This window comes from Tupaia chinensis, unplaced genomic scaffold (assembly GCF_000334495.1).
Source record: "Tupaia chinensis unplaced genomic scaffold, TupChi_1.0 Scaffold000406_1, whole genome shotgun sequence".
NCBI lineage: Eukaryota > Metazoa > Chordata > Mammalia > Scandentia > Tupaiidae > Tupaia > Tupaia belangeri.
In genome coordinates this window covers 1,662,709-1,677,717 of record NW_006159908.1, presented here as the reverse complement: position 1 = coordinate 1,677,717, position 15,009 = coordinate 1,662,709, and the positions used below count along the sequence as shown (strand labels likewise).

Sequence of the window (15,009 nt, the reverse complement as noted above, 5' to 3'; positions counted from 1 at the left end):
AGGGCACATGCGCTCTCCAGAAAGACAGAGAGAGACAGAGAGACAGAAAGCAAGAAATCACCCACCCCCAGGGGGGATGGTCACACTGCAATCCCTTCTCCATTCTCCTCTCGGGACCTTGGGCATGTATGCACACGTGTCTGGCGTGAGTTTAAGCTACTGGGTCCGGAACTGGAACCACAGTCGGCTACATGGGAGTTCAGCCACATAGCCATTACGCTAACTGCTGGTCCCTCGACCCTTTTACTCTTTGCTTTTCTATGTACTGTATCATAAACATCTCATGATTATTTTTAAATGATGCCATATGAGTTAATTTTTTAAAAAAAATATTATTCTAGTCATCTGGCTGTTAGAAATGTAAGCCTTAATGGAGTCTAGAGATCAAAGCTATGTACTTTAAATGGGTTTACATCTATTGTAGTAAATCAACATTTTCAAATTTTCAAATGGTCCCATTTATGTTACAAACAGATATTTTGTAAGGTATGCTATATTCTTAGTATTACCTAGGAGATTTTTAAATATTCTGACACCATCTAAAAACTTTTTAGAGAATAACTGGTCAAATAAAACTTACATAGCAGAATTAGCAAAATAAATTTAACCACATAACAGAGTAAAGAGAACAAAATTTAATACTAGAGAGTAGAATGTTCTTTTCAGTCATCTATGTCAAATCAATCAGCCATGCACATCTCTTCATTCCATGCATGACAAAAATACATCCATTAGAGACTATGATGCTCATTACAAATGTACAGCTCTGTGGCCAGTAGGCGGTGTGGTGGTTAAGGTACTGGACTCCTACATGGCCAACCTTAGTCTGAGTCCTGGACCTAGTGGCTTGTTTTCTCATTTTTCTTTTCTCTCCGACACTCTCTGGTCAAATAGAAAGTAATAATAAACAAAATAATTCTTTAAAAACTACTGTTAAAATGTAAAAAAAAAAAAATAGATTTTTTTTAAATAGTAAAATTCTATTTATATTGCAATATAAATTCATTTATATTGCCTTGCAAGTGAGTTCCATCAAATAGACTATAGATTATTTCAAAATAGCATAAACTTCTCATGGAAATTTATCTCAATTTCTTACTTGACAATCCTGACAATAAAATTTGAAAAAGACAATGACAGGACATCATCCTCACAGACATGGATACAAAAACTAGAATAAAATATTACCAACCTGATGCCACCAATGTATAAAATGTAAAAAAAAAAAAAAAAAGGAGGGGTGCATAGGAGTTATTCTAAGAAAGCATAGTTAAAATAAATATTATTCATATTCTCAAATCAAAGGAGAAAAGTCATCCTAATTATGTCAGGAGATTCAAAATTAATTAATTTAAAAAATTTTATCCACTCATGACAAAATCACTACATATAAAAAGGAATTCCCTTTAACCAAAAATGCTGTACGTATAAAAGCTTCAGTAATTATGCTTAATGGGAAACATTTATTATTGTTGACTACAGATAGATAACAAGGAATTATGATGATTAATAATTTCCGGTTAACAAAAGGGATGCTAGGGTGTGACAGTTTCCTGCCCTTGTCCTCTTCAACACTCGTATCAGGGATTTGGGCAAAGATGGATAAGGCATGTATTTCAAATCTAAGTACCAATCTGTTTTATAAGTTACAGGGATAGAACAAGTTCAAGTTCCAAATGATCTTAACTACCAGAAATGCTTCCTCCAAAAGCAAAATAGAATTTAATAGATATCTTTATTGAGGTTCAAAATCAATTATATATATATATATGATCTGTGGAAGAATATATTTGGTAAAAGTTGATATTAAAACAAAAGAAAAATTTTAACGACTGCAGAGTCAATATAGGTAAAGAATGTGATAAAGCTATAGAGAAAAAGAAAGGAGGCAAACCAATCATAACTGCTATTAAGAAAAATATTCTATAGGGACCAGCAGTTGGAGTAATGGCTATGTCGCTAAACTCCCATGTAGTCGACCATGGTTCGAGTGTGGGACCCAGTGGCTTAAAACTCACGCTGGGCACGTGTGCGTGCATGCCCAAGATCCCAAGAGGAGAATGGAGGAGAAGGGATTGCAGTGTAGCCATCCCCTTGGGGGGGAGGGGGTGATTTCTCACTTTCTCTCTCTGTCTATCTGGCGAGCACATGTGCCCTATAGCAAAAACCTCTCCAAAAAAAAAAATGAAAGAAAAATATCTACTTAGAAATAAACACTAGGAGTAAGACAGACCTAGTAAAGCAGTAAGTTGTACCCTATCCTACTACATAAGATGTCAGAATGTTCAGAAATCTCATATCTCCAGCACAATTTTAAGTTTCAGCACTTCAGAACGACATTGGATAGTGTATGAAGTATGGTTCAGAAGATAAGGGCTCTAAAATTCATGTTTCAAAAGAAAGGGTGAGGGGACCAGCAGTTGGCATAATGGCTATGTCACTGGACTTCCACGTAGCCAACCTCGGTTTGAGTCCCAAGCCCGGTGGCTTAAACTCATGCCAGGCGCATGTACGTGCATGCCCAAGATCCCAAGAGGAGAATGAAGAAGGGATTACGGTGTGGCCATCCCCCCAGGGGGGTTATTTCTCGCTTTCTGTCTCTGTCTGTCTCTTTCTTTCTGGCGAGCGCATGAACTCAATAGCAAAAAAATCTCTCCAAAAAAAGTGTTAGAAGAATAGAACATGAGCCAGCAGGTGGCATAGGGGTTAAGGCCCTGAACTCCTACATGGCTGCCTATGATTCAAGTTCCAGGCCTGGCAGCTTGCTATTTCACTTTCTCTCTCTCTGGTGAGTGTGCATGTCCTGTGGCAAATTAATATAATAATAATAATAAATAATGAATAAAATTAAAGAAATAGTTACTTTATAAAAAGAAGATTTGGACACATTATACCTAAAAAGTCCATTTTAAAAGAAGTGAGCATATTCCTTAACAAGAGAAAATGTTGAGAACTCATTTGTTGTTAGAATATATTCCAGCTAATTTATAATTTAATCATTCTAAGTTCTCAGAGGTAGATATTAATAATCCAATTTTATAAAATAGAAAATTGACTCTCACAAAGATTAAATTTGATCAAGACATTTAATCACAGTCAGGAATGAGCATAAGCCCAATGTCTATTTAATTCCAAAACATAAACACGCTTGTTCCATTTTCCTACGATGAGTCCAAACTATTCGAAAAGCTGTCATATGAAAGAGACAGAGAATGCTGATGTTGCCAAAAGGAATAATACATGGAACAAAATTAAGTTCAAAGAAGACTGCCCTAAAAATCTTTCATGCCTACAGTCTATCAATGGACAACCTGATACTGCAATACCAATGTCTGTGAATGTACACTGCTTTCATAATCACTTAAAATAAGTGCATTCAAAATAATGTATAAAATCAGTGATGAAGCCAGTTTTATATTGACATTATTAGTGTATCCCTAAAAAGAGATTAATATGATATAGCATTATTATGTATGTCAGGAGGCATAGTTTCAAACCTGGTTGTATGAATGAGCATCATAATCTCTGTTGAAATTACTTTTCTCATACATGTAATAAAGACATGCTTTGGAACCAGCAGTTAGTGTAAAGGCTATGTTGCTGGACTCCCACATAGTCGACCACAGTTCGCGTCCCGGACCTGGTGGCTTAAAACTCATGCCGGGCGTGTGTGCATGCGTGCCCAAGATCCCGAGAGGAAAATGGAGGAGAAGACATGCTCATGGTTGATTGATTTCTAAAGTTTCTTTCTAATGCACAAATATGTGATTTGATTTGATTTCTTTTTTATTCAATGGATTTTTTCATTTTCTCTTACTGTGCTTAATTTATAAAATAAACTTAATCATAAGGCATGAATATCTAGGAAAAGCCAGTACATTAGGTTTGGAACTATCCATGGTTTCAAGCAACCAATGAGGTCTCAGAACATAACCTTTGCAAATAAGGGGAAACTACTGTGTGTGTGTGTGTGTGTGTGTGTGTGTACATTTTTTATTTCAATCTTTTTTTTTTGTTTTTTGGAGAGGTTTTTGCTATAGGGTGCGTGTGCTCGCCAGACAGACAGAGAGAGACATAGAGACAGAAAGCGAGAAATCACCCCCCAGGGTGTATGGTCACGCTGCAATCCCTTCTCCTCCATTCTCCTCTTGGGATCTTGGACATGCACGCACACGCGCCCGGCATGAGTTTTAAGCCACCGGGTCCGGGACGCGAACCTCAGTCGACTACGTGGGAGTCCAGCGACATAGCCATTACGCTAACTGCTGGTTCCCATGTATACATTTTTGCCATAGGACGGGCACCACCACGCCCCCATGTATACATTTTTAAAAGTACCTACAAAAGAATAGTAAGTATGACTGTGAGTTAATGTTAGAATTTTGCCTATTCTAACAAGTTGTATGAAATGAGCAGTCAAGTCTTGCATGTTTTCAGTTGAAATTCAGTTACAGGTTTTCATGTTGTGTACCTTTAAAACTATTTTGATGTTTTCGTATTTAAAAAGTGAAAAAAATTCTTAATTTATTCTTATTAGGAATAAAGTAATTTCTGAGCAGAAGGTATAAATTAAGTACAAATTAAATATTTAATCGTTTGAAACATTATCTGTTTCAAAGAGCCAAATATATATCTTTTAAATTTCTCCTTGGTACCCCTTGACTAAGAAAATAATTTGAGTAATGGCCACAGCTTGGAAGGAAGAGATTATTTCAGGACACCCTCAGAATATGTGAACATGCTGTTATCAGGTCTATATTTGGCTTTGTAATATGATCTAATCTTACGAGAATGGAATGGTTACAGTGAACTAAGACCTACAATCATTGTGACAATGAGATTTAATAAATTATTTCAAAAATAACTTTGCAATAGAGTTTCAGATAATAAATGAGATTTTATATGGATCAGTTTTTCTTAAAGAATTTTCTTGTTAATGTATTAATAGTGGCTATCCTAGATAGTCACAGAGCTATCTGAAGTCACCATGTACAACAGGACAGTCCAGACACCTTCAGTCTAAAAGAAAGAATTCCACCTTTAAGAAAGAATTCTGGCACCAGCAGTTGGCATAATGGCTATGCTGCTGGACTCCCATGTAGTCTCCAAAACAAAAAGAGAAAGAATTCCAAAGGAAAATATTAATTTTAATACATAGTATCATTAAAAACTGCATGGTTTTTTTTTTTCTTCTTTTTTTTTTGGAAAGGTTTTTTGCTACAGGGCATGTGCGCTCACCAGAAAGACAGAGAAAGACAGAGAGACAGAAAGTGAGAAATCACCCCCTGGGGAAATGGTCACATCACAATCCCTTCTCATCTTGGGATCTTGAGCATACATGCACACATGCCTGGCATGAGTTTAAGCCACTGGGTCTGGGACTCTAAACATACATATATATATGTATGTATATATATATATGTATGTATATGCACACATATATATATATTTGTGATTTGTGTACATGAGTCAGGGGTTTAGACTGGGTCTCAGTGGATCTTGCTCTTTCTACCTTAGCCTCCAAAGTAGCTGGTACCACAGGTGTGCAACAGTCCACCTAGATCTTTAGGGTGAGCCTCTGCATGTCAAGCAGCAGCGTCCAACCATGCTATTGCAGTTGGGCTACTACAAGCTAGTTTTAGAGGTAATCAGTTATTCTGCTCACCCTAGACACACCACGAATTACCAAATACATTATCAACAATTAATGATATATTAACACAATTTATAGCCTAAGAAAGATTTTGCAAATGTCAGCAGTATGACTGTAAATTGGTCATATTTAGAAAGTACAGAAGACCATCTAAATATACATTAACTTTCTGACAGTCTAAAAGTCACTTCCCCCCAAAAAATTATAAAAGTTTATAGAGTGAATAAAATAAAATTTGGTGGTGATTTTAAGTAAATCTGTTTGACAGTGGCTCTTAAATGATACCATATTTGTCCATTATACACAGCCTGGTACAATCTGAAAAACTCTTGACACGTTTTGTTTTCTCGTTATTCTCAAGATAGAAAATTCATTTAAATAAAAATGCTCTGTTATTTTCACTTCATTACAGAAATCCTACATATCCTATCATAGCATCATTTAAGGAAATTTAATTGATATTCAGAAATGAGACATTCTTCTTTCAGCCTCAGATTTTCTTCAAAATTTTGCTTTTTCCCCAATATTCCCATTTTGGTTGGACGAAATATAACATACAACACAACACTAAATACACTTGCACAGGCAGTACTGAAGATCCTGCTGAGTTCATTGACTTTCTTCCCACATCCTTATTACTGTAATTTTCAAAACAGGAAAAAATAGATAAGCATATCTGGAGAAATAGTCTCCAGATCTGTCATCTGTGTAGGATGACGTACAATGTCTAATATGCAATTCTATTGTTAGAGATTTCTAGAGGAAAATCAGTGAAGGGCAGTTTTATAATTTTGGATGACTGCCAATTCAAAGCTATGCACATAATATATTAAAATAGCAAATTACCTAAAGTCAGCAAACCAGAATATTGTGCAAAACTCATCAACTTACTCATGTTACTCTCACAAATAAATAACCCTTGGTCATGCAAAATAATATTTCAGTTGTCTTCTAAAACGGGCAAGGGTATATTCTAATGTGATGTTTTAATATTCAAAATATTTATTCTTGTATAGCAACTTTTATTAAACGAGAAGTTTATATTTAATTATGCTAAGTAAAGTATATGAATATTAGAAAACTGTTTTGGTTGGTTTTCACATTCATTGATTTTGTTGTCATATTTCACTACTTGTAAAAACACACTAGCATAAAATCATAAAAGAAAGTATTGTGGAGGTTTATTCAGGAAATAGAATCGATGTATATATTTTCACCAGCCAATGAACATTAGTTCCCATAGCTTCAGCAGTCTCCTTTCTTCAGTATCTCATAAGGAGGACACCTCATCAAACAAATGTAGGAACTATATACATTGCGATATGCCTTGGATAAAAAAATAATTCTTTTGCTGTGAAATAGAATTAAATTTAGGGATAATTGTATCTATTCATGAAGGGTTAAGAAAACTATAAACCATGTAGAAACACTTCAGAGAGAAAAACATAACATATAGTACAAAAGACAAAAACCTTATTTTTGAAGTATAAGTTTTAAAAGTTCATTTGTTTCATTGGGCATGGTGGTTAAAGGCACTGGATTCCCACAAGACTGTCCATGGTTTGAGTCCCAGACCTGGCAGCTTGCTTTCTTATTTTCTCTCTCTCTCTCACTCTGTACCTCTCTGGTCAAATAGAATAATAAATAAATAAATAAATAAATAAATAAAGTTAAATAAAATAGTTCTTTAAATGAAAAAAAATTATTTTATTTAATTGAGCTTCTGCTCTGAATTAGGCACTGTTCTAAATGCTTTGAGTATATAACTGAACAAAACAAAAACCTTTTCCCTTGTACAATTTACTTTGCAATGATGGAAGACATTGAAAAATTAAAATCATATAGGAATAATTAATAAGCATGAAGTAACAGCTAAGTGCTAGGAACAGGTGAAGGGAGAATAAGGAAAGGAAGATGAACAGGATGAGAGTGGAGTTAAAAACTTAAAATAGGGTGGCAGTATCCTCTGAGTCAATATAAATTTTAACATAATTTAAATAAAAATCTGAGATGTGGGGTCAGCAAAAGTTATTTTACTTTTGCTTAATAAAATCATGCTAATAATTTTAATTAAATGAGGCAGTTGAGTTCCATGTTGATAAAGGGTACATCTATGTCTGTTTTCATAAATTTAGCTATTTCCTGGGAAATCTGAAAATAACCTTAGCTGTGTTATTTTGAAATCTGTTCAAAACTATCAGATACACTAGAATTTCAAAGATGTCCTATGACCCAATTTCTGGAATGGCAGATAAGTAAATATTTTAGTTCTTGTTCTAATCATACTGTCCATACTACAGAAATTTTAATTACATTTTCTCATTTTCATTCTTAAGAGTCATAATCATTTTTTAATATAGCAGTTCTATATTCTTAATCTTTTTGTTTTGTTTTTGTAATAGAGCACATGCGCTCACCAGAGAGATACAGAGGGAAAGTGAAACATCATCCCCCAAGGAGGATGGCCACACTACAATCCCTTCTCCTCCATCCTCTCAGGATTTTGGACACACACATACACACACACACACTTGATGTGCTTTTCAAACCAGGTCCAGAACTCAAACTATGGTTGTCCATGTGGAAATCCAGCACCTTAACTACCTACCATACCACCTGCTAGCCCCATATTTTTAATCATTTTAAACAGCCTTAAATTAATCCTCCTGAGCCTTGTTGCATTTATGCTGCTAGATAAAAGTCCTAAGGCTGTGTGTGTGTGTGTGTGTGTGTGTGTGTGTGTATGTGTATACTGCTTGAGTGCTATACCTTGAAATACATTCCAGGTGTATGTGCATGCATGTCCAAGAGCCTGAGAGGAAAATGGAGGAGAAGAGATGGAAGATGGAAGCATGGTCATTCCCATGGCGGGGGAGGGGGGGTGATTTCTCACTTTCCCTCTCACTCTCTCTGTTTCTCTCTGGTGAATGCATCTTCAGCAAAAACTGAAGGGGAAAAAAAGAAAAAGAGTGGGCTTTGAACAGTTCTGCAAATCAATACTTTTTTTTTAGTATTTGGGTTTTATTTCTCTTACTACTTAATCAATTAGGATATATGAAGAGACAGTCTGGGAGAATGAGAGTAATCCAGAGACTAGGAAATTAGATACCATTTCCTTAGGTTGTAAATTCAGTATATAAAGTGCCCAAATAATGTTCAAATGCAGTAATGTTTTCCCTGATAGCACACACCATTAAATGTGTGTAGAAGATACATATGGAGAGAGATCTGTTAAAGACCTACCCCTAAGAAGGTGACAAGATTTAGTAGCTCGTTTGGACTATCAGTTGACAACATTCCCTTCTTTCTGTTACAGGAGCAGGAGAATCTGGGAAAAGTACTATCGTTAAACAAATGAAGTAGGTATACAACTATATCAGATGATTAATATTATATGTATTTAACTATTCTTAAAAGCTTTTGGAAATGCTGATTGATAGTCTTCTAAATCATGGATAATAGCAGTTAGAATTAAATGAAAAACAGAAAACTAGAAAAATCTATAATATGTATAAATACATATAAATATAAATAATATATATTATAAACTTAAAAATATATAAATTTATATATATGTGGAGAGAGACTATGAACAGTTCATTAAAGTTAATGAGTTAGGCAAATAATGAGTTTTAGTTTAACTTCACTAATTATAAAATACAAACTAAATCAATAACGAGGTTTTTTTTCATTTTACTATACCAACAAACAATAATTTTAAAGTACTATTATCCATTTTGAGTTGGGTTTTAAGAAGTAAATATGTCTTACCATTAATTATAAAATTATATATTATAACAAATTCACAGAAATAATGTCTTAACAGACACAGTAAGCTGAGAATATCAATTATTCATTTTCTAAATGTTTCTGAGAATTTTCAGTAGCAAATTATTTAAAAGTTAAGTGGGAAAATGAAATCATTAAAATATATAAAGTATTTTTATTTATATTCAAAAAGATTTATATCATTATTTAAGCTAATGAATATAACATAGAATAAAGAATCACAAATTCAAATAAAATATAAGCAAATAGATCACAAAATTATGGGACTATCCTTCAATTGAAATATTATGTAGCTATAACAAATCATACATCTGAAGGTCTTCCAAAAGTTCATTTCACATTTTCTATGATGATTCTTTATTACTTTTATCACTAAAAAAGAATGAGATTCCTGGACACAACTTTTTTTTTCTCTTTTTTGAGAGATTTTTGCTATAGGGCGTGTGCACTTGCCAGAAAGACAGAGAGAGACAGATATAGAAACTAAGAAATCACCCCCGCGGGGGGGGGGATGGCCACGTCACAATCCCTTAAGAAATCACCCCCGGGGTGGGGGGGGGGATGGCCACGTCGCAATCCCTTCTCCTCCATTCTCCTCTCGAGATCCTGGGCACGCACACACATGTGCTCAGCATGAGTTTAAGCCACTGGGTCCAGGACTCGAACCACAGTAGACTATATGGGAGTCCAGCGACATAGCCATTATGCCAACTGCTGGTCCTATGGCCACAACTTCTTTTCCCAGTAAACTTTTGTGAAGAACTATGAACTCTAGCTCTCTTTACTTTCCACTTTCCACTTAGCCTAAAATCATTTCCATCACTTTGCCTTTGGCACATCACAGAAATTCCTCTTTCAAAGATCACTCATGATCACCTAACTGCCATTTATAAAAATATTCTTAAGGATCAAACGCCTTGCTACGGCCCATAAGACACTTCAGAACCCAGCTTTTGACTTTCATTTCATCCTTGTATCTCCATCATTTCTGTCTTTCTACTTCCTGCTTCAGCAACGCTGAACTTTATGAAACTACAAACTGGACACTTTGGAAGAAAGTACAGCTTTTTAAAAGAGACCTGATATTTCTTTAATAAAATTATTCCTGATCTATTCATATAGTTTATTGTACTTTTCTTAAATTTTTGATTGTCTCTTTTCTATGTTTAATGTAATATGGCAAACATGGCCATGTTTAAAGTAGAAATACAGCAATTATTAATAATCAAATATAAAAAAGTGCAATAAATATAATTACTTCCTTTACTCCTTTCAGTGCAAAATTCTTGTACTTGAAAGTTTTAATATCCTCAAAGATATTAAAAAGGTATTTGTGCTCATGTTTCTCCCTCTGCTAAAGTCTCTATGTACATAAATAACCAAAAGATACCTAATGAACATAAAGCACTTTAAAAACAATCGAAAACCAAAACAGAAACAAGAACCTATTATGCAATAAAGATGTAATGAAGTGTAATTAGCACTCGCAAAGATTTTAACTTTTAATAGGCAAATCTATTTAAAGCTATTATTCCAAAACTAGTAGTGAAACCTTGACTTCTGACTGAATGAGTGGAAGGAAGAGAAGAGTTCAGCCAAAGAAAATGTCTAGCATTTCAACTTTGAGAACTCAGTGGCACGTACGCAGATGGAGGAGCGACAAGGGATATAACAGGGTAACTACTTGCATGAAAAAAAGGTGCCTTTGTTAATGCTGTAAATAGAAAGCAGGCTCTCCTATTTTCCAGTGTGCAGTAAGTGATAGGAAAAGGCATGACTGTTTTACTAAATACCTTTGCTTCCTCTAGATATCATGTTTATTGAAAACACAACACACAGTCTCAGAACTCTGTACATATTTTGTCCTAGGAACCTAAGAATATTTCCCTTGAAAAAGACTAAGTTTCTAAGTAAAATGTTCATGATTTAATAGTTTTTCTGAAAAAAAAGTTTTACCTGGAACAAATTCTAAATCTTCTTCATATTTAACATGAGGTGCCCAGAAAGAAAATATTGTATTAAACAACAATGTAAATAAAAAAACAAAGTCATAAAGTTACTTAGCATTTGTATATGGTCAAAATTCTTCATCTTTTAATGACTGTAATTCTACTGAAGCATTTTTTTGTTGATCTATTTCAGTATTACAATCAATTGTTCAATTAACAAAAAGCTTTTCATTTTTAAATTATAGGATCATCCATAAGAATGGTTACAGTGAGCAAGAATGCATGGAGTTCAAAGCAGTAATTTACAGTAATACATTGCAATCCATCCTAGCTATTGTGAAAGCCATGACCACCCTTGGGATTGATTATGTAAATCCCAGAAGTACAGTAAGTATGCAAATAATGACAGTTGAAGTTTCTACAATGGAGGTTGAGTCACAAAATTGTAGGACTTAATAAGTTTGTTATATTAATCTATGCCAAAAATTTAAGAATACAAAAAAAGAATTTGAGAAACATTAGTTCTGTTTAGAATAATATTTCTTATTTTCCTTGAAATAAAACTTCTCTTTTTCATTTTATGCTTTAATTTTATTCAACATTAACTATTTGTCTAAGGGTCAAACCTAGTATCAATTAATACAGTGTAATATAGAAGAATATTATATGTTTGCTTAAATACAAAAGAGTTTATTGTATAACATCTAATCTGCATTATCTTACTTTATTTTTTCAGTTTAAATTATGAGTCATTTTATGTAGACTTTAAAAAATTTAAAAACACTATAATTATCATTAATGTTTGATGACAATTACAAAGACTGTGGCAAGGATGAAATGCTCATTATATAATGTTAAATTTAAAAAAACTCAAAATTGTGTGAGTAAATAAAATTTTTGATAGTAAATATACTCAGGTAGTCGCTTATTTTATTTTCTTTATTTTATTTATTGCCATAGGGCACGTGCACTTGCCAGAGAGAGACAAAAGAGACAATGAGACAGAACATGAAAAGTCACCCCCCTGGGGGATGACCACACTGCAGTCCCTTCACCTCCATTCTCCTCCTGGGATTTTGGCCATGCACGCACACATGCCTGACATGATTTTCCAGGTTTGACCCTTGAGCTACAGTTGGTCACGTTAGAGACACCTTAATGACCATGCCATCGGCTGGCCACCCAACTCTAGTCTTAAATATGTTTACAAACAGTTATCTAAATAATTATTTTTCTTTATTTTATATTTATAATAAAATTATTCTACATTAAAAATGCATTATAAACCCATTTACTTTAAAACACTTTATATGCAAGCATAGAAAACTATTACAGTTGGCAAATGAACCATATATATTATTCTTGAAGAAGAACAATAGCTGTTACCATCTAGAAAAAGAGTAATTGAGTGCAATCCATAGGAAGAACTTACCTATTTGCATGCGTCCCTTCCAGGAGCCGCTGATTAACTCCAGAATATGTCAACTGAATTGTCCTCGATGTAATTCTCAGATACCTTGTTATAGGAACAATAACAATAAAAATAGTGCAGTGAGAAAAGAGAAGAAAGCAACATTCATACACTTCTGTTTAGGTTTGACCATTTAAATGACCTCGCTCCAATTTAGTTGAGACTATTTAAATAACCACTGGAAGTCATAAGATTAAAAGGAAAAAAAATGCCTTTTTTATGCCATTCAATTTAAACAAAAAGTTAGACCCAGTCATGGGGGCACAGACACGGGCACTGCTGTGAGATACTGGAGCTACATGGAGATGCTTGAGGTTTGGGTCTCAGGCTCACCTCAACATTATGGGTCTGCCCTTAGGCTCTGCAAGGCTGAGAGGAGGATCTTGGCTTGGCAAAACCCTGTTAAGGTTCCCTGTAATCCTCATTTCCTCTCTCGCTTTCTAAACAAGCAAACAAACTTTAACAAAACAATATTAAAGGAAGAATTAAATGTCTTTTCTTCCTCTTACTTGCCTCCAAAGAGCAAGAAAATGCTAACCACACCCTTATTAAGGCAGATGGTTTTGTTATTGGATAGGGAGCTGAGGAATGTTGTGATAAAATACTTGGTTCTTTGGGTCAAGATGTTGGTGTGTATATGTACATTGTGGGAGAGGAAGCTATTGTATAATATAGTCTCCAGGTGAGTTTAAAATAACAATTTAAACAATAAAATTTAAGTATCCTCTCCTCTCTAGATGCCAGGGCTCTAAGCTGCTACGCCAGGGCTCTAATCAACAGTGATTGACGAAACAGATGTCCTTTTTGTTCTTATCTTGAGACTTCCTGCTCAGATCTCTTTGACTTACCTATAACAGTTTATAAAGCCAAGATCCAGGGGGTGCTCCTGACTCGCCTTCCATTTCTAGCTTTTCTCACAACTTAGCTCCAATAAGTTACCTACTTTTCTAGCTCCACTCACATGTTAAAAGAGACTAAAAGGGCTGAACTCTAAGATCCTTTTGGTCTCTATCATTCTGTGAGTTAGTGATCATGTTTTTATTTAAGAATAGTTCAATTACCTCTTACCCTGACTTTTTCTAAGAACCTAAGATGTTAAACTGTCCCTTATGAGACAACCTAGCATAACCCCCTTAATTTAAAGATGACAAAAATAAGTCATAAAGAGGATTAGCTGGTTTCAGAGAAGTAGCTAGAGTTTATGGCAAAATCCACTTCTGACTTCCATGATGGCGTTTTTAACTATGCATTGAATTTTTTTAATGGTTTCAATGAATAGGAGATTTTTTTTTCCATCTAGGCAATAATAATTGCTGAAATAGGAACATGTTCTGAATTCTTTTGAGGATGAATTAAGGATGTTTTAATTTATATGTGCAATATCCCACATATTTATGGCAGAAAAGTTGCAAATGACAACCTTGCCCATTACTGCTTATTTAAATATGGTGATTTATGCTTCATATAGCTCAGTGAGCAAGTCAGTGGTGCCAGTCATGATTAAATACCTGAAATCTGTGGGTTTAGAGTTATAATGACCTAACATACAGGTGGAGTGAAAGCAAGAGAGTCTATATACTGCTGCCATTATGCTGACTGAAAAATAAAAATAAGCACAATTTATGGAATTACACAAAATGATTGACGTAAACACTGACTTAAGCAATACTAAATAATTTTCATGGCTTCTCCTCAAATAGCAGCCCATAACCATTGTTGGGCACTACATAACTCCTGTCTTGATTTCAACTAATGTAAACCTTCGTGGTTTCAATCACATCCTTTAGTATTTGCTTTTTAAGATAAATGCACTCTCTCCCTGGTTTATTGTTTATTCAACAGATTAATTGCTATACACTTTGCCTATGTGTGGCTTTCAGAGTTCTGAGGTCCTATGGCTTTCTATTTACCTTTCAATTGGTTTATTTGTGCAAGTTATAGTTTTACATAATCACACTGATTGTCATTTAAAAAGACAAAGTTCTGATAAAAAAATGTACTTTTGCTTTATTAGTAACTGGTTCTGTAAATTTGGGCAAGTTACTTAACCTCTCTAAGTTTTATTTTCTTCATTCACAAAATATTAGTGCTTTCCTCACCAGATTGCAATGACTATTAAAGGAGGAAGCAAAAACATAAGTAATCCA

At 34.3% G+C, this 15,009-nt stretch overlaps 1 protein-coding gene across 1 annotated transcript in view; it reads left to right on the top strand.

Annotated features, from left to right (window-relative positions):
* Nucleotides 1-15,009, top strand: part of GNAT3 (G protein subunit alpha transducin 3) — a 47,945-nt gene that overhangs the window by 4,375 nt on the left and 28,561 nt on the right. Inside the window, exons 2-3 of the mRNA XM_006154349.1 lie at nt 8,970-9,012; nt 11,637-11,778. Coding sequence (XP_006154411.1) covers nt 8,970-9,012; nt 11,637-11,778 — 185 coding nt within the window. The remainder of the gene's footprint in view (nt 1-8,969; nt 9,013-11,636; nt 11,779-15,009) is intronic.